The 26,617-nt window shown below is 55.8% G+C and overlaps 2 protein-coding genes across 2 annotated transcripts; one reads left to right on the forward strand and one right to left on the reverse strand.

Moving 5' to 3' along the window:
• Positions 1–7,449: 7,449 nt before the first annotated feature.
• Positions 7,450–24,832, reverse strand: DOHH (deoxyhypusine hydroxylase). The gene is made up of 5 exons (XM_045804402.2): positions 22,736–24,832; positions 16,830–17,188; positions 14,525–14,601; positions 13,035–13,275; positions 7,450–11,942 (listed from the first exon to the last, which is right to left on the reverse strand). Exons 2-5 carry the CDS (start codon positions 17,101–17,103, stop codon positions 11,623–11,625), a joined length of 912 nt encoding a protein of 303 aa, XP_045660358.1. The 5' UTR covers positions 17,104–17,188; positions 22,736–24,832; the 3' UTR covers positions 7,450–11,622.
• SMIM44 (small integral membrane protein 44) lies at positions 24,807–25,518 on the forward strand. The gene is made up of 2 exons (XM_045804405.2): positions 24,807–25,056; positions 25,205–25,518. Exons 1-2 carry the CDS (start codon positions 24,855–24,857, stop codon positions 25,441–25,443), a joined length of 441 nt encoding a protein of 146 aa, XP_045660361.2. The 5' UTR covers positions 24,807–24,854; the 3' UTR covers positions 25,444–25,518.
• The last annotated feature ends 1,099 nt before the right edge of the window (positions 25,519–26,617 follow it).

Here is a 26,617-nt window from a genome sequence, read left to right on the forward strand (position 1 = left end):
CGGCGCGCTGCGTGCGGCCGCCACGCCCCGCCACGCCCCCGCGCGCCCGGGCCTCCCGCCGGGGCCGCGCCCCGCCCCGCCCACCCCGCACGACTGCGCCTGCGCGCGTCGGGCATCTCGGGAGGACGTGACGTAGCCCGTGATTCGAATCAATACAGGAAGCGCGGCGCCACGCGTTGCCACGGGCAACCGAAGCCGGCTGGGTCCCCGGCGCCCCGAGGAGCCTGTTGCGTGGGATCTGCGGGAATGGCTCTGCTTAGTTTAGGACGTGGCTCTTAGTAGGGGACAGTCGCAGGACCGAGCACTCAAGGGCGGACCCGCATGAGGGCAGTCGCACTGCGTGATAAGCACAGATGGGCTCAACAACAGGTGCATGTCAGGGTCAGGCCGACCCCGCTGCCGGCGGCAGGACGTTGGGTCAGTCGGTCAGCATTTACTGCGCTCCTGCCCAGTGCTCGTCCAGGCCATGGAAGCAGGGGACGAGTCCTAACCATCTCTGCCCCCCTACCCCCAAATGGGCAGAGGATCCAGACAGACATTTTCCAAAGAAAATAGATGACTGGCCAAGAAGCGGACGAAAAGTCGCTCATCGCCATTACTCATCAGGGAAATGCAAATCAAAACCAGTGAGCTCCCACTTCACTCCTGCTGGGGCGCCTATGAGAAGGGGGGGGAGAGCAACAAGCGTTGGTGAAGACGGGGAGCGACGGAGCCCTCCTACGTCGCTGGTGGGATGGGAAATGGGGCAGCCACTGTGGAAGACGGTCAAAGAGTTACACGTTGAATTACCAGAGGACCTAGGGATTCCTCTCCTCGGTATCTATCTATTCGGGAGAATTGAAGTCGTGTCCACATGAAAACTTTTACACGGATGTTCATAGCATTATTAACAATCACCAAAAAGTACAAACAACCCGGATGTCTGTAACGGATGGTTAGGTGGACAAAATGCGGTATATCCAAGTCATGGCATATTATTTGGCGGTAAAAAGGAGTGACGCGCTGACCGCCCTACCACGAGGGTGAACCTGGCAGAAACGATGCTCAGTGACAGAGGCCAGATACAAAAGGCCATTGTGTTGTATTGTATATGTTGTGTTGTGTTGTATTGTGTTGTATTACTCTGCTTATATGAAATGTCCACAATGTTCCGGCAGATGTGTAGAGACAGAAAGTAGGTTGGTGGTGGTTGGGGCTTGGGGATGGGGGGAGGAAAAGGCATAGGGAGTGACTGCTAGGAACTTCCTTGCTGGGGTGGGTGATGGAGTTCTCTAAAATTGATGTGATGATGCTTGCATAACTCTGAGTACACTAAAACCCAGTGAATTATACACTTTGAGTGAATTTTATAGTATGTGAATTGTATTTAAATAAAGCGGTTGTAAAAAAATTCCCATCTGCCTGGACCTGAAGCATAGAGAGTAATAAAACAAGGAAAGATGCTACCCTAAGACCCAGCAATTGCATTACTGGGTATTTACCCAAAGATACAAATGTAGTGATCTGAAGGGGCACCGGCACCCCAATGTTTATAGCAGCGATGTCCACAATAGCCAAACTATGGATGTCCATCGACAGATGAATGGATAAAGAAGATGTGGTCTGTATATACATACGGTAGAATATTACGCAGCCGTCAAAACATGAAATCTTGCCATTTGCAGTGATGTGGTTGGAACCCGAGGGTATTATGCTAAGCGAAATGAGTCAGAGAAACAATTATCCTATGATTTCACTGATCTGTAGAATTTGAGAAACAAGGCAGAGGATCATAGGGGAAGAGAGGAAAAAATGAAGTAAGACGAAACCAGAGAGGGAGACAAACCATAAAACACTCTTACTCTCAGGAGACAAACAGAGGGTTGCTGGAGTGGAGGGAGTGGGAGGGATGGGGTGGTTGGGTGATGGACACTGGGGAGGGTATGTGCTGTGGGGAGTGCTGTGTATCGTGTAAGACTGATGAATCACAGACCCGTATCCATGAAACAAATAATACACTGTATGTTAATAATTAAATACATTTTTAAAAAGAAGACTAAAAAACAAGGAGAGATATCTGGAGTGAGGAATTAGAGTCTCAAACATAGTCGATCAGGGACTTTGGGGCAAACGTTTGAAAGAAAAGAATATACCATGGGGCACACGATTTCGGTTCGTTCGGTATGAGATGATCCATGTTATGCGACATACTTATATCTGATGTCAGGGAACTCAGCAAACACTGTAGGATCTAGACCAGCGTCCTCTAGGAGACACACAACGTGAGCCACATAAGTAATTTTAAATTTTCTTGTAGCCACATTTAAAAAATACAAAGACACCAGTGTCATTAATTTTAATATACTTAATTAATGTGTCAAAACATTTAGGAGATATCTTATGTTCCTTTCCTCATAACGTCTTAAAATCCAGCGTGTGGGGCGCCTGGGTGGCACAGCGGTTAAGCGTCTGCCTTCGGCTCAGGGCGTGATCCCGGCATTATGGGATCGAGCCCCACATCGGGCTCCTCCGCTATGAGCCTGCTTCTTCCTCTCCCACTCCCCCTGCTCGTGTTCCCTCTCTCGCTGGCTGTCTCTATCTCTGTCAAATAAATAAAATCTTTAAAAAAAAAATAAAATAAAATAAAATCCAGCGTGTATACGCTTATACCCCATCTCAGTTTGGGTGCTAATTTTCGTTGGAAATACTTGATCTCTAGGGTGCTCGGGTGGCTCGGTCGGTGAGGCATCTGCCTTTGAAGCTCAGGTCATGATCCCAGGGTCCTGGGCTGGAGCCCCACATCCGGCTCCTTGCTCAGTGGGGAGCCTGCTTCTCCCCTGCCTGCCACTCCCCCTGCTTGTGCTTGGTCTCTCCTCTGTGTGTGTGTGTGTGTGTGTGTGTGTGTGTGTCAAATAAATAAGATCTTAAAAAAAAAAGGAAATATTTGATCTCTATAATTTATAAAATCGACAGTGGGACAAGTAAATTCATGCACCCTAGGTATTCCAAGCATGCTTAAAACGTTTCCAATAACTGAATCAAATGTCGGATTTTTCCGCCTCTATTTAAAATAAATTTAAAAAACTAAAAAGTCAGTTCTGTAGCTACACTGGCCACCTTTGAAATGCTCCAAAGCCCCCAGCTCCGCCCCCCAGCCCATAGCTATCATAATGAATGATGCCGACACAGAACATGTCTATCGTAGGGGCACCTGGGTGGCACAGCAGTTAAGCGTCTGCCTTCGGCTCAGGGTGTGATCCTGGCGTTGTGGGATCGAGCCCCACATCGGGCTCCTCTGCTAGGGGCCTGCTTCTTCCTCTCCCACTCCCCCTGCTTGTGTTCCCTCTCTCGCTGGCTGTCTCTCTCTCTCTGTCAAATAAATAAATAAAATCTTTAAAAAAAAAAAAAAAGAACATGTCTATCGTAGAAAATGCTACTGAACAAAGAAGGTGCAGAGCAGTGCAGGCACAGAGTAGATCAATGAATGTAAATGAAGTGGAGCGCCTGGCCGGCTCTGTTGGTAGAGCACGTGATCCTTGATCTTGGGGTCGTGAGTTTGGGCCCCATGTTGGGTGTGGAGATTACTTAAAAAAAAATCTTAAAAAAATAAATGATTTTTAAAAAATTTAAACAGTAAATAAACTCTTTAACATCAAACATTGGTCAAATGAAGGCCCTTCTTGAATGTCTGCCCTCCCAGACTAGGTCTGGTCACCCTTCCTCAGACCCCCCCCCCCCCCCAGATTCAATATCTCCGTCTACTCTCACGGCTCCTCACACCACACCACCACCATTCCCGCTGAAGTGGAACCGCAGAGCGAAATGGGACAATTCAGATGCTGGATTTTCAAAAACCCACCCTGATGGTGATGAAAAAGTGTCCAAATCCCTGGTGCTTCTTACTTTCGCTGCCAACAGAATGGGACGCACACCGGGGAGGGAGGAGAGGGAGCAAGATTTCTGTGAATCAAAATGCCACCCCTGCCCTCTGACGTGGGTGTCTTATTTTAAACCCAAGACAGCCTCCGACAGGGCTGGGATCTGCCTGAGCCCAGGGAGGGGGCTCGTGCGAGGTCAAAGTTGGATCCTGTCTTTACTTAAAAAGTTTGGATTGTTTTGCACTAAATTTGATTTTTAAAAATAACTCATTAATAAGGGAGGAATGTGGGGGGCTTATGAGAGGATAGCACGGGACAGTACCCAGTGTGGTTTCCCACTGCTGTCACGACGAGCCCCCCAAACTTACTAGCTCAGCCCATCGTAGCTGTTATTTCACCATTCTGGAGGTCAGAAATCCGACGTGAGTCTCCGGCGTAAAACCCAGGCGCGGGCAGGGCTGGTCCCTCCCGCGGCCCCAGGGAGACCCGGCTCCTGCCTTTTCGGGCTTCCAGAGGCCCCAGATCCCTGGCCCGCGGCCCCCCTCCATCCTCATCTACAGCAGTGCGGGGTCTGCCCATCTCTGGGACTCCCACCCTCTGCCTTGCTCTCATGAGGACACCGGGCCCCCCGGGGAACCCAGGGTCGCCCCCACATCAGGATTTGTAACTTACTCCCACCTGCAAAGTTCCTTTTATAGCACACAGGTGAGGGAGCGGGCATTTTGGGCGCGGGTCACTATTCAGCCCTCCCACACTCGTGGTGTGGGCCCTGTTCCGTATTATGATCGCGCTGGTGGACACACAAACTTCCGCAGGGATAAGACGGTATAGACCTTAATACGCACAAACACACGCCCAAGTCCAAGTTAACGCTGGGGAAGTCTGAGTAAGATGCGTGTGTTACATCCGTGCCCATGTTCTGGTCATGATGTTGCGAGAGGGGTTTGCGTGGGTTTTGTGCCCCGTCACCGCTGGGGAAACTGGGTGAAGGTTGCACTGGGCCTTCTGGGGTTATTTCTTACACCTGCAGTGGGGCTCTACAATGATCTCAACATTCGTGTCGATTTTTAAAAAGAAAAAAAAAATGCATTAAAATATTACCGATTTATGTGCTGAGGTTTTTGGCACCCCGTTCAATTTGGGGCTCACCTGCCATACTGCTGAACAAGCCCTTTCCTCTCTCTGGTTGCACTTGGAGGGGGGGCATCATTGAATTCCTATTTATTTATTTATTAAAAATTTTATTTTTATTTATTTGAGAGAGAGAGCACGTGCGCACAAGCAGGGGGAGGGACAGAAGGAGAAGCAGGCTCTCTGATGAGCAGAGAGCCCAACGCAGGGTTCGATCCCAGGACCCTGAGCTCATGACCTGAGCCGAAGGCAGATGCTTAACAGACTGAGCCAGCCAGTCGCCCCCGTTTTTTTTTTTTTTTTAAAGCAGAGCTGCCTATTTTTGACAAACTAGAAGTCCAGAGGGGTGACAGAGCCTGGTCAACATTCCATAAGTCACTCCTGAGCTCTGCCCTGGGCGCTGAGAACAGGCAGTGGAGGAGCCCAGATGAATTCTCTCACTCAGCCTGGCTTGGGGCAGGGGCTGGGCCGACACCTGACCTGACATCAGAAGTATAACAGGGCGTTATGGGTTTCACTGTGTCCCCCCAAAAGACATGTTGAAGTCCTACCCCCCAGTACTGGGAATGGACCCTTATTTGGAAATAGGGTCTCTGTAGTCAGCAAGTTAGGACGAGGTTATACCAGAGTGGGGTGGGCCCCACAGCCAGTGCGCGCGTGCTTGTAAGAGGGGAATCTGGACACAGACACGGAGAAAGGGGGAAGGCCATGTGGGGACGAGGCAGAGACTGGAGCGATGTGTCCACAAGCCAAGGGAGGCAGAGGATGGCCAGCAACACCAGAAGCTGCAGGAGACGGGGACGGTCCTCCCCAGAAGCCTCAGGGTGAGCAGAGCGCCGCTGACGCTTCGAGCTTGGACTTGCTCAGGTGCGCAGGAGCCACAGAACGGAAGGTGTGGGATGTCTGCGTTTAGCACAGATGTCTGTCCTGCTATCAGTCTGTCGCAGGTCTGGAGGTTCAAGATTCCAAGCTCCCTGATGTATACAGGTCTTGCTTTTGGGTGTGGCTTCCCATATCTGCTTCCTGCACCCCTGGGTCTAGCTCCTTCCCCAGCACATCCTGGGGGCCAATCACACCTGGCACTCTGCCAGGGAGCCTTCCGGAGTCCACACGGTGCCCAGCCCCCCAGGAGGCCTGGCATGAATATTAGCCTGAGTCACAAAACACAGTGGAGATGGTGACCTTGCAGGCCAGCCAAGGTCACTGCAAACTCAATCTGGGGTCCGCTCTCCAACACATCGGAAGACATTGAAAACAATAATATCGGGGGGCGGCTGGCTGGCTCAGTCAGTAGAGCATGTGACTCTGGAGCTTGGGGTTGTGAGTTCAAGCCCCACATTGGGTGTGATCACTTAAAAAAAAATTTTAAAAAAAATAATATCACGACATCAAGTCCAGGAGACCAGAGACGATCTCGTTCTATGCCCTCTGTGCCTGGGGCTGCCTGCCACATGGTACATGTTCAATAAATATTTGTGAAATGAACACCTGAATGTTTAAACCAGTAGTTGGTCTTGTCAAAGTGACTTCTTCGTTACGCGTGGCATTTTGATGTTTTTAATTAATGGCCCACATTTCTTTTATTTATCTTTAGCTTCTTATTTATTTATATTAGAGAGAGTGTGTGCGCACGTAAGGGGTGGGGCAGAGGGAGAGGGAGAAGCAGACTCTCCGCTCAGTGGGGAGCGAGACACTGGACTTGATCCCTGGACCCCGAGATCATGACCTGAGCCGAAGGCAGACTCTCGACCAACTGAGCCATCCAGGCGCCCCATGCACATTTCTTAAATGAGAGATGGTGCATCGAGTCAATTGCTGTCTGTCTTCCCTTAAAAACGGGAACACAGCCGCACAGGTGCACGCCAGCATGCCTTCATGCCTGCCTCACTCCCTTACGCTCTCTGCCGGGCCCAGGAAGCAAGAACCTGAGTGGCCAGGCGAATCCTGACCCCGCCTCCTGCAAGCTGTGCGCTGCCCGTAAAGGGGCCAGCGTCTCCATCCCTAATAAATGTCAAAGTAAATACCGTGGTAAAAAATTCCAAGTAGCACAGGAAGGTATACAATTGAAAGTACTTTGGGTAAGTGCTTGGGGATTTTTCAGAAATGTTACCCCTATGTAATTTACATACGTAACTCCATTTATGCAGATGAGATCGCACGATCCTGCTTGAGGGCTCCGCGTTTGGAGGTCAAACTTGGACTGCTTTCCTGTAACACAGGTAGGTCTTCCCATCCTTCTGACGGTCTGATTGTTAGCGTGTAAATGCACTGCCACTGTTTAGGGAGCACCCCTGTGGATGGGTGTTCCTCAAATATTTCCCTGGTGTGTCCCCGTGCTAGGGGGCCACTTACTGGTGTGTGGAAGCCCGTGGGCACAGACTACAGAAGTCACGGTCAGGAACTGCACGCGTGGACCCTGGTGGGAAGATTTAAACTATAGGAACTGGCAAACACGGCAGACTAGACTTTATTTTTATTTTCCGGATTGCCGCTTACCCACCACACAGCTGTCATGTCGCGGACAACAAGGCAGACAAAACCCCTGCTCTTATTCTAGCGGAGAAAACAGGCAATAAACCAATGAAGAAAAGTGTACAGGAAACTAGAGATGCTATGGAGAAAAAGAAAACAGAGCACAGGATAAAGGAGCATTAGGAGTGAGGTTGTGATTTCAACTCAAGCGCTCAGGCAAGCCTCACTGAGGATGTTTGAACAAAGGAGCAGGCATTTCAGAGAGGTACCCGGAGGGGAAAAGATTCCAGGTAAACAGCACATGCAAAAGTCCTGGGGCACAACTGGGCCTGGCCTGTTGGAAGAACATTGAGGAGGCCTGATTGGCTGGAGCAGAGTGGGCAACAGAAAGGGGACAGGGCAGGGGAGGGTCGTGCAAGGCCTTGTGGAGGACTTGGGACCTGACTCGAGTGCTCAGAGGCGCCGTCTGGTGGCCGCTGCGGGGAAGACGGACTGGGGGAAGGGAGGTGGCGGCGGGGGGGGGGGGGGCAGAGGCGATTGTGCAGGCCCAGGCAGGTGATGATGGTGGCTGGGGGCACAGGAGTAGGGAGATGTGGACAGATCTGGGTAGGTTTTAAACGGATTCAACCCCCATGTTTTTAGGCTGAGCCCCTGGAATGACAGTTCCCACTTCCTGTGGGGGGACCCGTTTTGGGAGGTAATGTGAGGAATCCTAAGGACACGCTACGTTCGGGTTGCCTCAGCAATATCTAAGTGGAGACGTAGCAGGGCAGCTGGACCCCGAGTCTGGAGCTCAGAGGAGGCCCAGGCTGGAAACAGAATTGTGGGCATCCTCCCGCCACAGACAGCGGGATGGGGAGGAGGGAAGAGGCCGGAGGACCCAGCCTGGGCACCGGGGGAGGGGTGGGAGGGGAGCAAGGTCCCTAAGGAGTTCCCAGGAGAGGGAGAGGGCCGGGCCAGTGAGACACTGCACGAGGGGAGGAGGACGGAGACTACCGACAGGTGCGGGGACAGGAGGGCACAGCCTGGCTGGCGCAGGGAGCGGAAGGAGAGCCCTGGGAGGTGGTCAGGGTTTGGCTCCGCCTGGGGCTCTTTATTTTTTCCCACCACATCAATTTTATTATCCCGATGGTACTAATACAGCTGGAGGAGCTCACGGTGACACCGCAGTTTCCTGCCTTCTAGCTTCTGTCCAAAGAGAAAGGTCTACCCGCTCGTTCCTTCCCCCTTTCCGGGGGAAAATTCACTACAGGCCATTTACCCAAATAAACCTCTTAATGCGTTGTTACTACTTTTTTGGACATTTGAGTTTCTGAAATGAAAAAAGTGTTGCATGTCCCATCCCGCCTCCCCCACCCCCACCGGCCAAATAAGTCCATGCTGCCAGGGCGTTTCTGTTGCCTCTGAAATCTTGAAATAAATATAGAAAGAAACGGCATCAAGTGTTCACGTTGAGCGATGGCACCGAGTGAGCCCCAGAACCTGTCTGGTGGCGCGTCCCCGTCTGGACAGTCTCGAGGTGTCGTGGAGAATGTGAGGGCTTGTTGCTGTGGTCGATCGTCAGCCGGGAGCAGGGGCTGTGCTGAGTCCCACCCGGGGTGGTGGGCTGCAGGGGGGGCTGCCTATAATTTGTCCAGGAAGTTGTCCAGGGCCGGGATGCCTTCCTTCAGGCCTTTGCACTTGTGGGTTTCAGCCACCACCTGGCTGGGGCGGCTGGTGTTGTCGAAGGGATCCCCGGGCAGTGTGTTGTCAAAAACACACTGGGGAAAAGCCTGGCCGCCAGTGTTGGACCGCAGGTCAGCAGGGAAGCCGAAGGACTCCTCCACGGGCAGGTAGCCCTTCACGACAAACATGCCAGTGCCAGCCACCTGGGACTCCTCAAACAGGTGACCCCACTTCCTGTTCAGGACACTGTAGAGGCCACCAACCACTTGTTCCGGACACTGAATGTCCACACGGTAGGGAGGCTCCATAAGCCGTCCTCCCGGGGCCCTTGCTGGAGAGAAGCACGAAGTGGGCGGAGACAGAACTGGGCATGCCCTGAGCTCAGGAAGGCTGTGGATTGCTTTTCCCTTGTTTCTAAGAAATTCCCGCCGGTCTCTGCTGCTGGGGACAGGTAAATCCGAGGAGAGTAGGGAGGGTGGCTGGTGGGCCAGTGGCTGAGGTGCCTGTGACACTGTGGTAACAGAGAATGTGTGGCCTGGGCCCCAGACACTTTTAAAAGTCTGTAACTTCCCAGGGAGCCTGGGGCCCTCAGTCGCTTAGGTGACCGACTTTTGGTTTCAGCTCAGGTCGTGATCTTGGGGTTGTGGGATCGAGCCCTGTGTGAGGTTACGTGCCTAGCAGAGTCTGCTTGGGACTCTCTCTGCCCTTCCCCCTGCTCTCTCTAAAATAAGTAAATCTTAAAATAAAATCTAAAAAGCCTGTTAACTGGGGCTCCTGGGTGGCTCAGTCGGTGAAGCGTCTGCCTTTGGCTCAGGTCATGATCCCAGGGTCCTGGGGGATCCAGCCCCGTGTGGAGCCCTGTGTCCGGCTCCCTGCCCAGCGGGGAGTCTGCTTCTCCCTCTCCCTCTCCCCACACTTGCACGTGCGCTCTCTCAAATAAATAAACAAAATCTTAAAAAAAAAAAAAAAAAAGCCTGTAACTTCCTGAGAGGCAAGGGCCAGAGGAAGGCCTTCCCACCACACTTGGGCTTGCCAACAAGGCCGGGGGCTGCGGGCTCCTGGTGGCCTCAGGATGGGGCTGGGGGCTGGAGGAAGGAGAAACCTCGGCCACACCCTCAACCCGGGGGGGGGGGGGGGGGGAATCACCAACGGCCACTGATTCAATCGGCCTCGCCTACACACGGAGCCTCCACAAAATCCCCAACCGAGGGGCTCAGAAAGCTGCGGGGTGCGTGAATGCATCCACGTGGTGGAGGGGGGTCATGCCCCAGACTCCGCGGGAAGCTCCAGCACCCGGGACCCCTCGTCTGGCTGCTCGTGGCATCCTGTACAAGAAACGGGCAAGTCAAGTGCTTTCCTGAGCTCTGTGAGCTGTGCAAGCAAACCATCGTGCGGAGGGGACCCGGGGGGGGGGGCTGCGTGAATTCGGGCAGTGAGCGTTAGAGCTGAATCGAGTTGTAGGACACCCACAGAGATGACTTGCTTGGGGTGGAGACGCCTGTCAGAAGGGCTGGGGGCAGAAGGCATCAGCGTGGCAGAACCAGCTCACGGTCACAGTCCCCCCCCCCCCCACTCTGGGCATTTATGCCCTCGTTTGACCAGTCAGGGATGTTGCTGGCCAGCAGACAGAAGCAGGTGGGACCCACATGAGCTGAGGTGCTATGGTGACGCCCACTGTATGGCCGTGAAACAGGGTGTTCAAGGCTGCACCTGGAGAATGAAGCGGGTAGCTGGGACGGGAACCCACAGGCTGGGCTCTTAGCCATACCACTAAACCCCAAGAGGGACTGGGCGAGAATGAGGGTGTGGCGAAGGCCAGGCTGGAGGGCTGTTTCCCCCAAGCCCCTGGGAGCGGGCCGGCTGGAGATGAAAGCAGGACATGGCCCAGAGCTCTTCAAACACCCTGGCCCCCTCCCCGCGAGCTGTTCCTTGGAGCAGGCCTACAGAGCCCCCGACGTACTCTGAGAGTCATGGCCTGGCAAAAATAATTTAATAGTCCATTTGGACCCTAGCGTCTGCTTTCCCTCCCCGGCCCCTGAGCCCCTAACAACCTTCCCACCCTGCCTAGTCCCGGGCTGCGGAGGCAGAGGCCCCAGGGGCAGCCCATGGAACGCCGAGCCCTCGCCCAGGCCCAAGGGGTCTGGGTTTGCCCACAGTGCCTTTCCAGGCACCCTGGTTCCTCGAGAGGCTGGGCCAAGGCAACCCCAACTCCCCTGAGCACAGCCCTGTCCCGCACCCTCAGACCCCCGCTCCCACACCAACATCCCACCCCCGTGACTGGAAACCCGGGTGCTGCAGCCCTGCGCCAGGCCCCCAGTGGGGGACACAGAACACCTCAGCCTGGCCCTGGGGCAGTCAGGATGCAAAAGCAGCCAGACTGGGCCAAGCAGACAGCCCCCGGGGGGACGGGGAAACCAGACCCGATCCACCCAAGCCTGGTTTATATGCAGCCCACGTGCCGAGTCCTGGAGGGAGGTAGGCGGGCGGGCGGGCAGCTCTAGGAGGGGGGTGCGCGCAGCTGCTCCAGCCCATCGGCGTACTGGAAGGCCGACCCGGTCTCATACTCGTACATGTCCAGGGCCACCTCACAGCTCTCTCGCACCACGCGCTCAGGGTCTGCTGAATAGGCCCGCAGGGCAGCCAGGCAGGCGGGCCGGGCGATGGCTCCCAGGGCCTCAGCGCACTCGTGCCGCACCATGGGGCTCTCGGCCTGCCGGGCCAGGGTCGCTGTCAGCTGGGGCACGGCCGCCTCGTGCTGCAGCTGGCCCAGGACGTAGCCGATCTCGTGGCGGAAGAGGGCGCTGCCAGAGCGCAGGCCTGCGGGCAGGAGGGTGAGTGTGTTCACTGGCCGGGCAGTGCCATCGCAGCAGGCGCGGGACTCAGGGCAGCGTGCCAGAGGGCGGGAAGGACCAGAAGAGGTGGAAAGGGGGTTCCCTGTTTCCAGGGCACCCCACCCCAGCCCCGGTGGTCAGTGCTGCTCGGAGGGAGGGACCTACAGCTGGAGGAGCAGGAGAAGCTGGACAGAGCACAGCCCGGTAACAAGCTCCCCACCGACAGGCACTGGGAACACAACCCTGCGCTCCGGGAGGCCAGACGGGGAAGGCGTGGCCTTCCCGGGCCCAGGGTCCCCTCCAGCTGCTCCCACCTCTCCTTGGGCCTCTGTGTTATGCTATCGAGTGTCTAATGAGGGGACAGTCATGGGCACCCTCCCCCCACTCCACAGACAGGTCATGCTTTCACATGGGAAGACGACCGCCGGGAGAGGCCTGATGACTGCCCAAGACCAGACCCCTGAGGCTGAGCCAGGGCTCAAGGCCACCTGCCCGACTGCGGCCCCTGCTCCCAAGCACCACCCAGCCCCTTTGTGCTCCCGCCCGGCGTCACCTGGGACCCCCACCCTGTGGCCCAGGGTCTAGGTGATGACCAGCCCGGCATCACGTGGGACCCCCCAGCCCGTGGCCCAGGGTCCAGGTGCTGACCAGGCACCTCCCTGCCAGACAGGAAGTCCTGGGAGGGCAGAGAGGGCTCCAAATCCTCTGTGGGCACACCCGGGCCTGGGGGCGCAGGGGACCACGGGCTGCCCGGGGAGAGGCCTGCAGAGCATCAAGCCGCAGTAACCGAAGGGGGTTAAGGGTGCCAGAGCCACACTGCCAGGGATCCGATCCCAGCTCCGCTGCTCACCACCCAGTGTCTGCTCAGGCAACGCTCTCCGCCTCTGGCCTCGGCCTCCCCTTGGGGAACTGGAGGGAAGGCGGCCCGCCCAGCTCTTACCAAGCCGGTGGGGAAGTGCTGGGCGCCGGGCCCAGGACGCACATTCCCCGGGTCATCTGCTGCCCCATTTCACAGGTGCAGCTCCCGAGCCTCACCCAGGCGCCCAGACCGTGACCCCAGCCCCCCGCCCCAACTCACCCTCGGCCAGCGCCAGGGCGGCCTCTTCACCACCGGCATCTCGCAGGGCGAACATGGCTCGGTAGCGGTCAAAGAGCGGCCGGGCTTCGTCCAGCAGGACCTCCCGCAGCCGCCCCACGTCGCGCTCTTCGGCTGGAGGAGCGGGGTCCACGGACTGGTAGGGCCCCGCCACCGCCGGCTCCCCACTGTGCTGCTGCAGCCACTCCAGCCGCTGGACCGCCAGCTGGCACGTCTCGGCCACCTGCGGGGACAGGGGTGCACGGGTGGCCGCGATGGACCCCCTTCCCCACCCTCGGGGGCTCTAGCCATTCTAGAAGGAGAGAAGCCAGCAGGGGCTTGTGTGATGAGGGAGCGATGAGGATGGACGGAGGGCCAGGCGCGGCTCCACATGGAGGTGACCGGGCGGCGGGGGGAGACCCGCAGCAGGTGAAGGGGGAGTTGGGTGGAAATGGCCGGTGCAGAGCCCATTGCGCAGGACCATGCGGAGGGCGAGGCCAGGCCTGACTGTTCAGCCCTGGGAGCTGCAGCAAGAACCTGGGGTTCTGTCCGCAAGGTCATGAGGAAACACGAATGCTTTACGTCCAAAAGAGGTTAGGAGACCTCTGTTCTGCAGTCACCCCCAGCTGCCGAAAGGACGCTGGGGCTGAGCTCTGGGAGGTGAGAAGCAGGTGAGACACACATGCGCCCACCCAGAAACCCGCACACGCGCGTTCACAGCAGCACGGTTCAGGTGGCCGAAAAGTGGGAACAACCCAAATGTCCATCAGTGGGTGAGGGAATAACAAGATGCGTCCACCACACAGGGAAATATTGGCCGCGAGCAGGAGCGGGGTGCCCACCCGTGCTGCCCTGGGACAGACCCTGAGCCCACGAAGCTCAGGGAGGGAACCAGACACAAGGCCACATGGTGTGTGAGTCCACGTGTGTGACACATCCAGACAGACTCCTCCACGGACGGGAAGGGGGCTCGTGGGGGCCGGGGACTGGGGAAGGGGGGAGGGAATGGGGGGGTAACCGCTGATGGGGCAGGGCTTCTTTTGAGGTGATGGAATGTTCAGGAATTAGGGGATGGTCACACACCTCTGTAGATGCTCTAGAAACCACTGAAGTGTACCCTTTCAAGGGGTGAACTTTGTGGCATGTGAATCACATCTCAGTAAAGCTGCTCCCTGAAGAAGAACGAAGAAAGGCAGGCAGTGGGGAGACCTGGGAGGGGCCAGGCGGGCTGCGGCGGCGGAGTCGGACACAAGTGGGTGGGCTCAGCGGGATCCTGGCATAAGGACTGGACTGGGTGGGAGGGGAGAGGTGAGGCGGGTCAGCCGGGCAGGGTTTAGTGTGGGAATCAGTTTGGTTTTGCCGAACAGGGCAGTGGCCTGCGACCACCCTGGCGGCTGCCCTCTCCCCGCTGAGCCCGGCCAAGCGGTCGCCCTGGCAACCAGACTCCAGGGGAGGCTGGTCCAGGCAGGGGCGGGGGTTTTAGGCCACGGTACCTCGATGACTGGGTCGGTGGAGTACTGCTTTAGGACCTCCAGAACATCCGGGTTCCCAATGGCCCCCAGGGCCTCGCCTGAGAAGAACCACACAGACAGCTCACGGTTGGTTAGGAAATGCCGCAGATACTGTGGCGGGGGAGACCAGCAACACCACCTCCTTTGTGCTCCCTGCCCCCCACGGCTCTGCTTCTATCTGTGACCTGCAGATTGGAGCAGGAGCGTGAACCTGGGCTGGGACCCCCACCCCCACCCCCACCCCTGGGCCCATGTGCCCCATGCTCCTGGTCTAGATGGGGAGACACAGACGGGCGTGTCACGACAACCTGGGGACACTGGTTAACATGGAGCCCCAACAACACCCAGGTGAGTAGAGCTCGTCGGGGTGAGCCCCGGAGGAGGAGGTCTTAGGCTGCGATGTGAGAGAGGAAGGTCAGCAGAGCGAGGCTGGGCTTGGGCGGGGGGGGCCTACACCTGCGCCAAGAGGGAAGAGACCCACGGCCAGCAAACACTCACTCCCCACTCAAGCCCTCCCCCGCTTTGCAAGTGGGTAGAATACACAGCTGCCCGTCATCAGGAACATCCTAACGGACCTGAATCTGAGTCAGGTCTGCCCTCCACACCCGCAGCCCTGTAGGGCTCCCACCTCCTTCAGGGTAAAAGCCCAAATTCTCCCTGAGGCCCCCCACCAGGCCCTGCAGGACCTGCCCCTTGCCCTCCCCTCCTCCCTCTCTCCGCGTCACTCCCTCTGCTCCAGCCACAGGGGCCTCCTTGCCACTCCTCCAAGGAGCAGGCAGGGTACGGCCCCAGGACCTTCGCACAGGCTGCATCCTCTGCCTGAAGCACCTTTCTCCAGACAACTGCCCGCCTTCATTCAGATCTGTGTCCACTGGCTACAAAGGGTAGCACCTCCGGCACTCTCATCCTACTCCCTGCTTTATTTCCTCCTTAGCACTTACGTGTTCTCACCGCAACCCCACAAGGTGTTCTGCGACACCACACGCTCAAAATAGCAGAAATCACGGGAAAGGTGAGGTTTGGAGAACATTCTTAGTAAGGAGAGCTCCCACAAAAACAGTGGCTGGCACACTGAGAGTTACCTGGGGCAGCCTGGGGGCGGGGGCAGCTCGGCAGAGTTGGAGACTTCAGGGAATATGAGAAATGCCAAAAAAGAGCAGATGGAAGCAGAGCCCCCTCCCCCGCCTGCCACCCCACCTGCAAAGCTGACTTGTTAGAGACACAGCCTAACAGCACCGGCTTGCCACGGAGTGTACTCATTTCTCGTTTCCGATGTCCCTCGAGATAAGAGGGCCTGGTACACAGCAGGTGCTCCGTACACACCGGCCCGGTGAGTAACATGAACAAATGAACGAGACACCAGGGCTGGTGGACTCACCACCTGGTTTTGTATGAGCAAAAAATGGTTTTTATGTTTTTGTTTTTTTAACGATTTTATCTGACAGAGAGCGAGCGAGTTAAACCAGTGAGCATGAGCAGGGGAGCTGCGGCAGCAGAGGGAGAGGCCGACTCCCCATCGAGCAGGGAGCCCGACGTGGGGCTCGAGCCCAGGACCCCAGGATCATGGCCTGAGGCAAAGGCTCACCGACTGAGCCACCCAGGCGCCCAGTCTTTATGTTTTTAAGTGTCTTTTTTTAAGGGGCGCTTGGCTGGCTCAGTTGGTGGAATGTGTGACTACTGATCTCAGGGTCGTGAGTTCAAGCCCCACGTTGGGTGCAGAGATGACTTAAAAATAAAATATTTTTTAAAAAATTTGTTGTTTTTTTTTTTAAAGATTTTATTTATTTATTTGACAGAGATAGAGACAGCCAGCGAGAGAGGGAACACAAGCAGGGGGAGTGGGAGAGGAAGAAGCAGGCTCATAGCGGAAGAGCCTGATGTGGGGCTCGATCCCACAACGCCGGGATCACGCCCTGAGCCGAAGGCAGACGCTTAACCGCTGTGCCACCCAGGCGCCCCTAAAAAATTTGTTTTTTAATCAAAGGGATGATGTTTCCCAACATGTGAAACTTGCGTGGAATTCAAATCTGAGCGCCCACAAAGTCCCACCGGCACGTGGCCACACCTCTCCGCGGACGGCAGTGTTCACTGGCTTGTAATCACGAGCGCAGAGCCGAGTCTTGGCAACAGAGACTGCCTGGCCCATGGGGCTGAACGTTTTACCACCTGCCCTTCACAGGTAAAGTCTGCCAAGCCCTGCCCTAGATCACGCGGGAGGGAGAGCGGGCACGTGAGGCAGAAGGGACAGGTGGGGTGAAGGTCAGGCGCCCCTGCCCTGGCCACTCACCTGCCTCGTGGCGCACCATGGGCTCCTGTCGGGTGTCACGCAGCACGTCGAGCAGCACGGGGATGGCCCGGGAGTCCTGCATCTGGCCCAGGCAGTATGCCAGCTCGTGCTTGAGGAGGGCGGAGTCATCACCGAAGGCCCGGCTGATCCAGGTGATGGCTCCAGGCCCACCGAGCCCGCGCAGAGTGAAAAGCGCCCGGAAGCGGGCCTGCAGGGGCTGCTGGGGGTCCACCAGCGTCTGCCCGATGGCCTCCACCTCCTTGTCTGTCACCATGGTGCCTCTGGCTTCCTCCTGCCTAGCGGCCCAGGCCTTCTGCAGCCCCGCCTGTGCTGAGACTGGGGCTCCCGGGCACAAGATCCTATGGGCAGAAAACCAAGAGCCCACGTGAGAGGCGTTTTTCATCCATTCACGGATTTGTTCATTTCAGAGTGAGGACCTGGGTGGGGTGGGCATCTGGGCTGAGAGCCAGGGTCTGGCCCCATCTACCTGCTGTGTGGCCTTCCGTAAGTTACTTTCCCTCTCTGGACCTCTCGCCTATATATCAGCAATGACTCCCGCTGGTCTGCCCTCCACACAGTAGCCAGAGGGGCTGCAGTAGCTGGTCGCCAACATGGTCCGCCACGATCCCCACTGTGCGGCCCCTCCCACACTGAAGAGGCTTGACCACTGCGAACCGCAGGGTATGGAAGAAACAACAGCGTGACTTTAGAGGGTAGGTCGTAAGACGCTACGGCTTCCTCCTTGTCTGCTCTGGGGGAAGCCAGCAGTTGGACCGTGGGGAGCCCCCCTGGCCCTACATAGGGGCCCACGTGGTGGGGGACTGAGGCCTCGGCTGCCTGCCACGTGAAAGCAGGAAGCTGAGAGCAGCTCCTCCAGCCCCGGTCCAGCCTTCAGCTGAAGCAGCCCCAGCTGATGTCTCAAGTGCAACCCCACGAGAGATCAGAGCCGGAAGCACCTCGCTACCAGGCCTCGCCCCTGGCCAGCACAAACTGTGGGAGATCGCGTCTGCTGTTGCTCAAAGCTGCTGAGCGTGGCGTAATTTGCTACATGACAGGTAACTGAGATGTGAATCCTTTCAGCATGTAAACCGGACCCTTGCGTAATCCTCCTATGGCTCGTTATTCCAAACTCCCTCACAGTCCCAAAGGCTCTGCGTGACCTGCCCCGACCCCTGCCAGTCCTCCCCTCCTTCCTACCCCCCTCCAGCTTCCTACCCCAGGACCTTTGCATGGGCCGTTCTCTTCCTCAGGAACATTCTTCCCCAAATGCCCCCCATGCTCACCCTCTCATTTTCTTGGGTCTCAAATGTCACCTTCTCAGGGAAGCCTCCCCTGATTACAGTCTTCACTGTTACTCTTCTCCCTTGTTCTACTTTTCTTCAAAGCATTTACCACATGAGATATCATATAGGGCGTTTACCAGTTTAGCTGCCTATGGTCGGTCTTATCCCGCACCAGAACTCTGAAGGCAGGGACTGAGTCTATCGTCCTCACCACTATACTCCCAGCACTCAGGAGGCCTTCAGTAAAAACAACAGCCCTACCAGTACCAGCGGCTGACATTTACAGCGCACCTACTATGTGCCAGGCACCCCTGCTAAGCCCCTCACACTCACGAACTCATTCACCTCTCCCCATAATCCTGTGAGACAGGCACCAGGCTTGTCACCCTTTTACAGGGGACAAAGCAGACACACAGAGAGCTTAATAACTTGCTTATGAGCAGCGTAAGGAGCAATAAATCCAGGGAGCTGGGCTCCAGAGTCAAGCTCTAAACTGTAAATGCTATGCTGAGTGGACGGACTGAGACGAAGTGACACAGCCAGGCTGGAGGAGGGGCTCCATCTCTGTCCTCTAGACCAACGAGGAGCTGGTGGACGCTTCATAAAGCGTGCCGTGGCCCGCCTCGGGCTCGCTGCAGCATCAGCAGGACTGGCTGGGCTTCGTGGGGGAGGTGCGGCTGCCTGAGCACGGGTGACCGTCACGGGAGGCAGCACCAGAAACCACAGAAGCCAGGCGTGAGCGAGCTGGGAAGGCGTCAGGGGCCCTGCGCTCTGTGTGGGGTCATATGGCAAGCCAAGGGCAAACAGGACTCCGGACTCCCGACTCCCAGGCTCTGCAGGGTCGCCCTCAAGACACCCAGACAAGGCCCTTCACTGCCTACTCCCCAGAGTCCTTAGATTCCCGGGAACAAGGGGAAATCTGGCCACCAAGGCAGCTCCAGCTACGGGAGAGGAGCGTGAGGAGAAAACGCGCTGCAGACCTCCAGAGCAAGACCGGAACCGAGGCAAAAGTCTCTGGGCTTGCGGATTTCGAGCTGTACTACAAAGCTGTGATCACAAAGACAGCATGGTACTGGCACAAAAACAGACACATAGACCAATGGAACAGAATAGAGAGCCCAGAAATGGACCCTCGGCTCTTTGGGCAACTAATATTTGATAAAGCAGGAAAAAACATCCGGTGGGAAAAAGACAGTCTCTTCAATAAATGGTGCTGGGAAAATTGGACAGCTACATGCAAGAGAATGAAACTTGACCACTATCTCACACCATACACAAAAATAAACTCCAAATGGATGAAAGACCTCGATGTGAGACAGGAATCCATCAAAATTCTAGAGGAGAACATAGGCAACAACCTCTACGACATCGGCCAAAGCAACCTTTTTCATGACACATCCCCAAAGGCAAGAGAAACAAAAGATAAAATGAATTTATGGGACTTCATCAAGATTAAAAGTTTCTGCACATCCAAGGAAACAGTCAGAAAAACTAAGAGGCAGCCCACGGAATGGGAGAATATATTTGCAAATGACACTACAGATAAAGGACTGGTATCCAAGATCTACAAAGAACTTCTCAAACTCAATACACGAGAAACAAATAAACAAATCAAAAAATGGGCAGAAGATATGAACAGACACTTTTCCAATGAAGACATACAAATGGCTAACAGACACATGAAAAAATGTTCAAAATCATTAGCCATCAAGGAAATTCAAATCAAAACCACACTGAGATACCACCTTACGCCAGTTAGAATGGCAAAAATAGACAAGGCAAGAAACAACAATTGTTGGAGAGGATGTGGAGAAAGGGGATCCCTCCTACATTGTTGGTGGGAATGCAAGTTGGTACAGCCACTCTGGAAAACAGTGTGGAGGTCCCTTAAAAAGTTAAAAATTGAGCTACCCTATGATCCAGCCATTGCACTACTGGGTATTTACCCCAAAGATACAGACGTAGTGAAGAGAAGAGCCATATGCACCCCAATGTTCATAGCAGCAATGTCCACAATAGCTAAATTGTGGAAGGAGCCGAGATGCCCTTCAACAGATGACTGGATTAAGAAGTTGTGGTCCATATATACAATGGAATATTACTCAGCTATCAGAAAGAACGAGTTCTCAACATGCTACAACATGGACAGCACTGGAGGAGATAATGCTAAGTGAAATAAGTCAAGCAGAGAAAGACAACTATCATATGATTTCTCTCATCTACGGAACATAAGAACTAGGATGATCGGTAGGGGAAGAAAGGGATAAAGAAAGGGGGGGTAATCAGAAGGGGGAATGAAACATGAGAGACTATGGACTATGAGAAACAAACTGAGGACTTCAGAGGGGAGGGGGGTGGGGGAATGGGATAGACCGGTGATGGGTAGTAAGGAGGGCACGTATTGCATGGTGCACTGGGTGTTATACACAACTAATGAATCATCGAGCCTTACATCGGAAACCGGGGATGTACTGTATGGTGACTAACATAATATAATAAAAAATCGTTTAAAAAAAATTCATTTAAATTACATTAAAGTAAAAATATTAATTAAAAAAAAAAGTCTCTGGGCTTGGTTTCTGCATCTGGAAGAAAACTATTAATGGCTCACAAGTCAGTTTCCTTCTAATCTCTGTTCAGATATTCAATGTGCAGGCAGGAACTCTCTGAGCGCTGGCTACAGCGACGCAAGCCCTGCGGTGCTGCACTCCCGTTTGTGGCGGCTTCAGTTTCCCCACAGCATCTAACAGCACCTGGCGTCCGGTACATTTCACTGGTCAGTTTCTTTTCTTTTTTCTTTTCTTTTCCTTTTTTTTTTTTAAAGATATTATTTATTTATCTGACAGAAAGAGAGAGCGAGAGAGGGAATACAAGCAAGGGGAGTGGGAGAGGAAGAAGCAGGCTCCCAGCGGAGGAGCCTGATGCGGGGCTCGATCCCAGGACCCCGGGATCATGACCTGAGCCTGAAGGCAGACGCTTAATGACTGAGCCACCCAGGCGCCCCAAACTGGTCAGTTTCTCACTATAGAAAGTGAGTGCCCAGGGGACACAACTTCATCCATATATACAAAGAAAGAGAAATCTGGGGGCGCCTGAGTGGCTCAGTCGGTGAAGCGTCTGCCTTCTGCTCAGGTCATGATCCCAGGTCCTGGGATCGAGCCCCACATCAGGCTCCCTGATCAGTGGGGAGTCTGCTTCTTCCTCTCCCTCTCCCCCTGCTAGTGCACATGTGTTCTGTCAATTAAATAAAATCTTTAAAAAAAATAGAAAAATTTGTATCAAATGCACATATGTGTACACACACACACATGGGTATCTATACTACTTTGTTCAATGCTGTGTCCCCAAGACCTAGCCTAGCACGGGATCTGTCACCATGCCAGGAGGTGCCCAATCCGTATTTGAGTGAACTGAACACCCACTGTACATCAGCCATGGTACTACGCTCTTCATACACCATTGTGAATCTGTACCATTTGTAAAATGGGTAGAAGGGGCACGTGGACGTCACAGTTACTGTGAATGAAGGTGTGCTCGTGGAGGGGTGCCTGGCTGGCTCAGTCAGTGGAACATTCGACTCTCGATCTCAAGGTTGTGAGTTCCAGGACCACATTGGGTGCAGACATCACTTAAAAAATAAAACCTTAGGGGCACATGGGTGGCTCAGTGGGTTAAGCGTTTGCCTTCAGCTCAGGTCATGATCCCAGAGTCCTGGGATCAAGCCCCGCATTGGGCTCCTTGCTCAGCAGGGAGCCCACTTCTCCCTCTCCCTCTGCCTGCCACTCTCCCTGCTTGTACTCACTCTGTGTCAAATAAATAAATAAATAAATAAATAAATAAATAAATAAATCTTAAAAAAAAAAAAAGGGCGTGTTGATGGAGCACCTAGTACGCACTTGACAAACCAGAGCTAGTATTAAATATTCCTGCAGGGAGCCCAAAACCCCCCTCTCTGTACACAGGAGGGCACACGTAGCCTCCTGGAAGCCCACAGCTCATACCTTCAGCCCATTCTTCAGTGGGAAGCAGGGCAAGGGTGTTGGTGTGGGGTTGAGGGGATCGCCCCTAACCAAGGCAGAATCTGGGAATCCGTTCATCCGTGTGGAAGCTTCCTGATAAACTAGTAAGTGACGGAGAAAGAGGAGACCAGGATCCTCGACCTTCCACCCCCACCAGAGACCTATCTAAACCAAGAATTCTCAACAAAAACATCTCCGGTTACCAAGTCTCCCCCAGAAAGGGGTCGTCTCAACACGGGATTCCCTCAGGGCTGCTCGCAGGATCCCTCCCCTCGGAAGAGAACCCGAGGAACCGGATGACTCAAAATCTGTCTACGCGGGTCCCCAAGTCCTGGATTCCTCACATCGTTGTTGATTCTCCCAAAACTCGAGAGGGATCGCCTAATACGGGACCCGCCCCCGACACGCGTTCGCTCCCAGGGTCCTCCAACCTGGGAATCCAGTCCCCGGCGACAGGGTCCCCAGAAGCTGGGGAAGGAGCTCGCTGGGACTCGAAACCCCTCAGGAGGAAGCCCCTCGACCCCCCGCAACCAAAGAATCCTAGAGACGGGACCTCCCCACGAGGCGTCCCCCCGCGCCAGCCCACCAGGCCGGGGCCACGCACCGTGCTCCCTGCCGCCGAAACGCCCAGACGAGCTCCCGGAAGACGAGGCCGCCGAGCCAACCGCTCCCACCGCCGGCACCAGCGTTTCACCAACCGCGACGCTCGCGGCACCCTCTGGGGGCCGCCATCTTCCCGCCCACGTGACCGGGCGGACGGCACCAACGCAGCGCTGGGGGGGGGTTCCGGTCAAAGACTCCGCGGCAGGAGAGAGGTCTGGAAGCACGAGTCGGCATCGGTGCCATAGCTCACACTCCCAAAACAGATGGAGTTCAAGGATATCCCTCAGGCGAGGGAAGGGCAACGTCCACTCTTTCCGCGGAAGACATTCTCTCCGGCTTCCCCACCCAGTTCGATAAGTGAAAATGGTCTGTGCCGCTTCAGTCCGGAGCCAGGCGCCGGGTAGCGAAGGAGCAGGCGCCGCGTTCCTAGGGCGTGGTCAAGCTCTGGGGGCGTGCCCAACTTCGGGGGGCGTGGCCAAGGCGTCAGGTGGCTGGACTCGAGCTGCGGAAGGGAGGAAGCTTGTCCTTCTTTCGGACCCCATCGAGTCGTTCGTTCATCGTTCGCTTAACAAATAGTTAATGGGGGCTAAGGACAAGACAGCCTGCAATCCTTACCCTCGAACAGCTCACAGTCTGGTTGTCTGAGGGAGACAGACAAGAAATAAATAAGTAAAATACGTGATAGGTGGTGACCGGTTAAGCAGTACAGTTCAAGGGCGGTGTGAAGTCTTCGGAGCGCCCAGAGTCTCAGGTGGTGACGTCCGAGTAACCACCGGGCAGGTGCGGGAAAGAGCCGTGGGGATAGTTGGGGGAGAGACACCCAGACATAAGAAGGATTTGGCTTTCCTCTGACGGAAAGAGAAGCCTGGAGTGTTCTAATCAGGAAAACACATATGAAAAGTGTTTTAACTTTGGAATGTGGAAAAGAAGCATTGGTTGCAACAGTATTTATAATGGCAAGAAAAAAAAATACTGGAAAAAACGGTGAAGTGCAGCTCCTCTTCTGCCTCCAGGGGGGTCCAGCCCCCCTTATCACTCACCTGGACCACCGCAGTCCCTTCCAGCATGCCTTCCTGGCTGCTGCCCTCACCCCTCAGCATCTGTCTTCTCTGCAGGGGCCACCAGAGGCCACCTGTGGGCACCTGAGCCAGGCCCCACCCTCCTCTGCCCCCAGTATTCCAGGGCTCCGCCTCCCTCAGGGTAAAAGCTCAAATTCTTCCCTGACCCCCAAGGCACTGCATGACCTGTGGGGGAGGGGGCCTCCCTATCCTTCCCTCCTCCCTCTCACCTGTTGCTCATTCTGCTCCAGGTACACAGGCCTCCTCACTCTTCTCCAACATGCCAGGCCCGGTCCTGCCCCAGGCCCTTTGCATGTGCTGTGCCCGCTCCTGGACTGCTCTTCCCCCTGGTGCTCCCATACCTGCTTCCCTTCCTTCTCTGGGTCTCTGCTCACATGCTTCTCTGTATGGCCTTGGCTGCCCTATTTTAAGCTCTAACTTCCCTGTTAGTAGTCCCAACCGTTAGACCATGGTACCTCCACCCCAGTACCGCTTTTTTTTTTTAAGATTTTATTTATTTATGTTAGAGGGAAAGAGAGTTCATGTGCACATACATACACATGTGCGTAAGCGGGGGGTGGGGTGGGGAGGGGCAGAGGGAGAGACAGAGAGAGGGAGAGAAGTAGACTCCCTGCTGAGCGAAGAACCCAACCTCAGGCTCTATCCCACGACCCACGATCATGACCTGAGCTCAAATCAAGAGTCAGACACTCAACCGACAGAGCCACCCCAATACCACTCTTCGCTTTCTAACCCACTCTGAGGTTATGTTTTTCTCAGAGTCTATCCCCCTATCTTGAATGTCAGCTCCATGAAGGCAGGGATCTTCCCAGGACTGGGAACAGCTCGAGCAAAGGCCCTGAGGTGGGGATGGACGTGCAGAGTACCAGCCAAGTTGGCTGGAGCTGAAGGAGGGAGGGGGCGTTGGGCGGAAGTGATTTGCGTGGTGATTAATCCAGGCAGATGGTGGCCTTGGAGGAGCCCCAATCCTCTTACCCAAAGCCCCTAAATACTTCCGCCACGCGGGTCACCTCCGGGCCTCTCCTGCTCCAGGCGGCCATCATGCCAGGGCAGGCGGTCGAGGAGGGGATGGAGGGCTGGAGCCCGGCCCCACCGCTGTATGAGGAGTACCGCCCGCCACCTCTGGATGCCATCCGCCTGCCCAGGAACGCGCTGTACCTGCTGCTGGCGGCGCTCCTGGTGGTGGCTGTGGCCTATGCCATCGTGGGCCATCTCATCAAGGACCTCGCCCACGACCTGGCCGGTGAGCCACTACCTACCACGAGCCCTACTTGGGACAGTGCTGGGCTGCTCTGGGGCTGGGGGTGTGTGTGCAAGGGCCTCTCATAGCCAGGGAGGGGACAGAGGGTGGGTGAGGCCCCAGGAGGCTCCTCACCAGCGCCCTACTGCAGACTGGGCCTTCGGCCCGAAGCCAGACCAGGAGGACGCCCCCCGGGAGCTGCGCTCGAGCCTCGAGGGCGAGGATCTGGAGGAGCTGGACCTGCAGCTGGCCCTGGCCTGGCGGGGTGATGAGGACCCTGGAGGGGGTGGTGACACCGCCCCTGCAGAAGCCCCTGCCCCAGCTCCCCGCCGCCCTTCCATTGCCTTCAAGGACCCAGCTGCTCGAAGCTCCTTCTGGAGGCTGCACTGAGCTGGGCCCTGCCCTCTGGCCCGGGACCGGGTTTGAACGCCTTTGGCAGTTGTATAGACCGGACTTGTGCACACCAATCCCTTGCTCCACTGATCTGCCCCGTCTGGGCAGAGAACGTTCTCTTTCTGGGCCGGCAGTTTCCAGCGGTTGATCACTGGCACTTTCCACACTCCTGCAACCCCCATAGCCCCAGAGCCTGATTCCACCCAACCTCCGCCAAGAAGAGTTTTTCAGATAGAAACAATGGTAACCGGGTGCTTAGTATGTCCCTGCTGCTGTGCTCGGTGAGCCGTTTCCACGTATTATTTCATTTAATCCTCACGGGCCAGGACTTTTTGCCCCCGTGTAACAGCTGGGAGCATGGAGCCACAAAGCCCAGAAATGACTTGCTTGGAGCAGAGAGAACTTTTTGCAGAAACAGGCCAGTTCCGCCACCGGCCTTCGAACACAGATGTCCCAAAAGGGGTTCGGGCCCTGCTCTTCCGACCCTGCTCCGCCCCCACCTCCCACCTCCTCCCCAGCTCTGCGGCTCTGCCCTCTGGATCTGTTGGTCTCTGGGGGTCCTGACTTCCCAGCTAACCTGAGAACTCCCGCAGGACAGTGCCTGAGGCTTCCTCCCTCCACTCGGAGCTTGGCACAGGACAGGGCACACGGTAGGAGCTTCGCAGGCACGACTCGGGCGGTTGAGACGGGCGCGCTCGGGGCAGCTGCCTAAGCTCCATTGCTCTACTGGATGGCCCGTTGTGCAATGTGGATGGTCAGACCTCAGGGAGGCAGGAGGCCCTGGGTATGCATAGGGGCTCCATAAAGGTGTGTGCAGTGACACCGGCACCTCCCCCAGCCCCCGAGGGCCCTGCGGAGCCCCCCACCCTCCACTGGGGCTTCCTGCCACGTGCCTGGGCCGTGGCTGTCCGGTGGCAGCTGGGGTGGGGCGCTCCTTCTCCTGGGCAAGGCTCCCTATCTAATCAGCCAGGGACCAAGGTTGATGGACAGGAGAGCCTGGAGCCTGAGTCATCTGCTACCTGGGCCTCCGGCGGCCATCGGGGCGTGGCTGGGTTTGGAGATGGATAGTGGGCACGTGGCCCATCGCTTCTTGTCCCTGTGCTCATCCCAGTATTGGCGATGGGTTCCCAGGGGTCCGGGAGCCAGGACGTGGCAGCATCAGCCAGTGGTG

The sequence above is a fragment of the Ursus americanus genome, chromosome 14, assembly GCF_024610735.1.
Source record: "Ursus americanus isolate L20-20 chromosome 14, mUrsAme1.1.p, whole genome shotgun sequence".
Lineage (NCBI taxonomy): Eukaryota > Metazoa > Chordata > Mammalia > Carnivora > Ursidae > Ursus > Ursus americanus.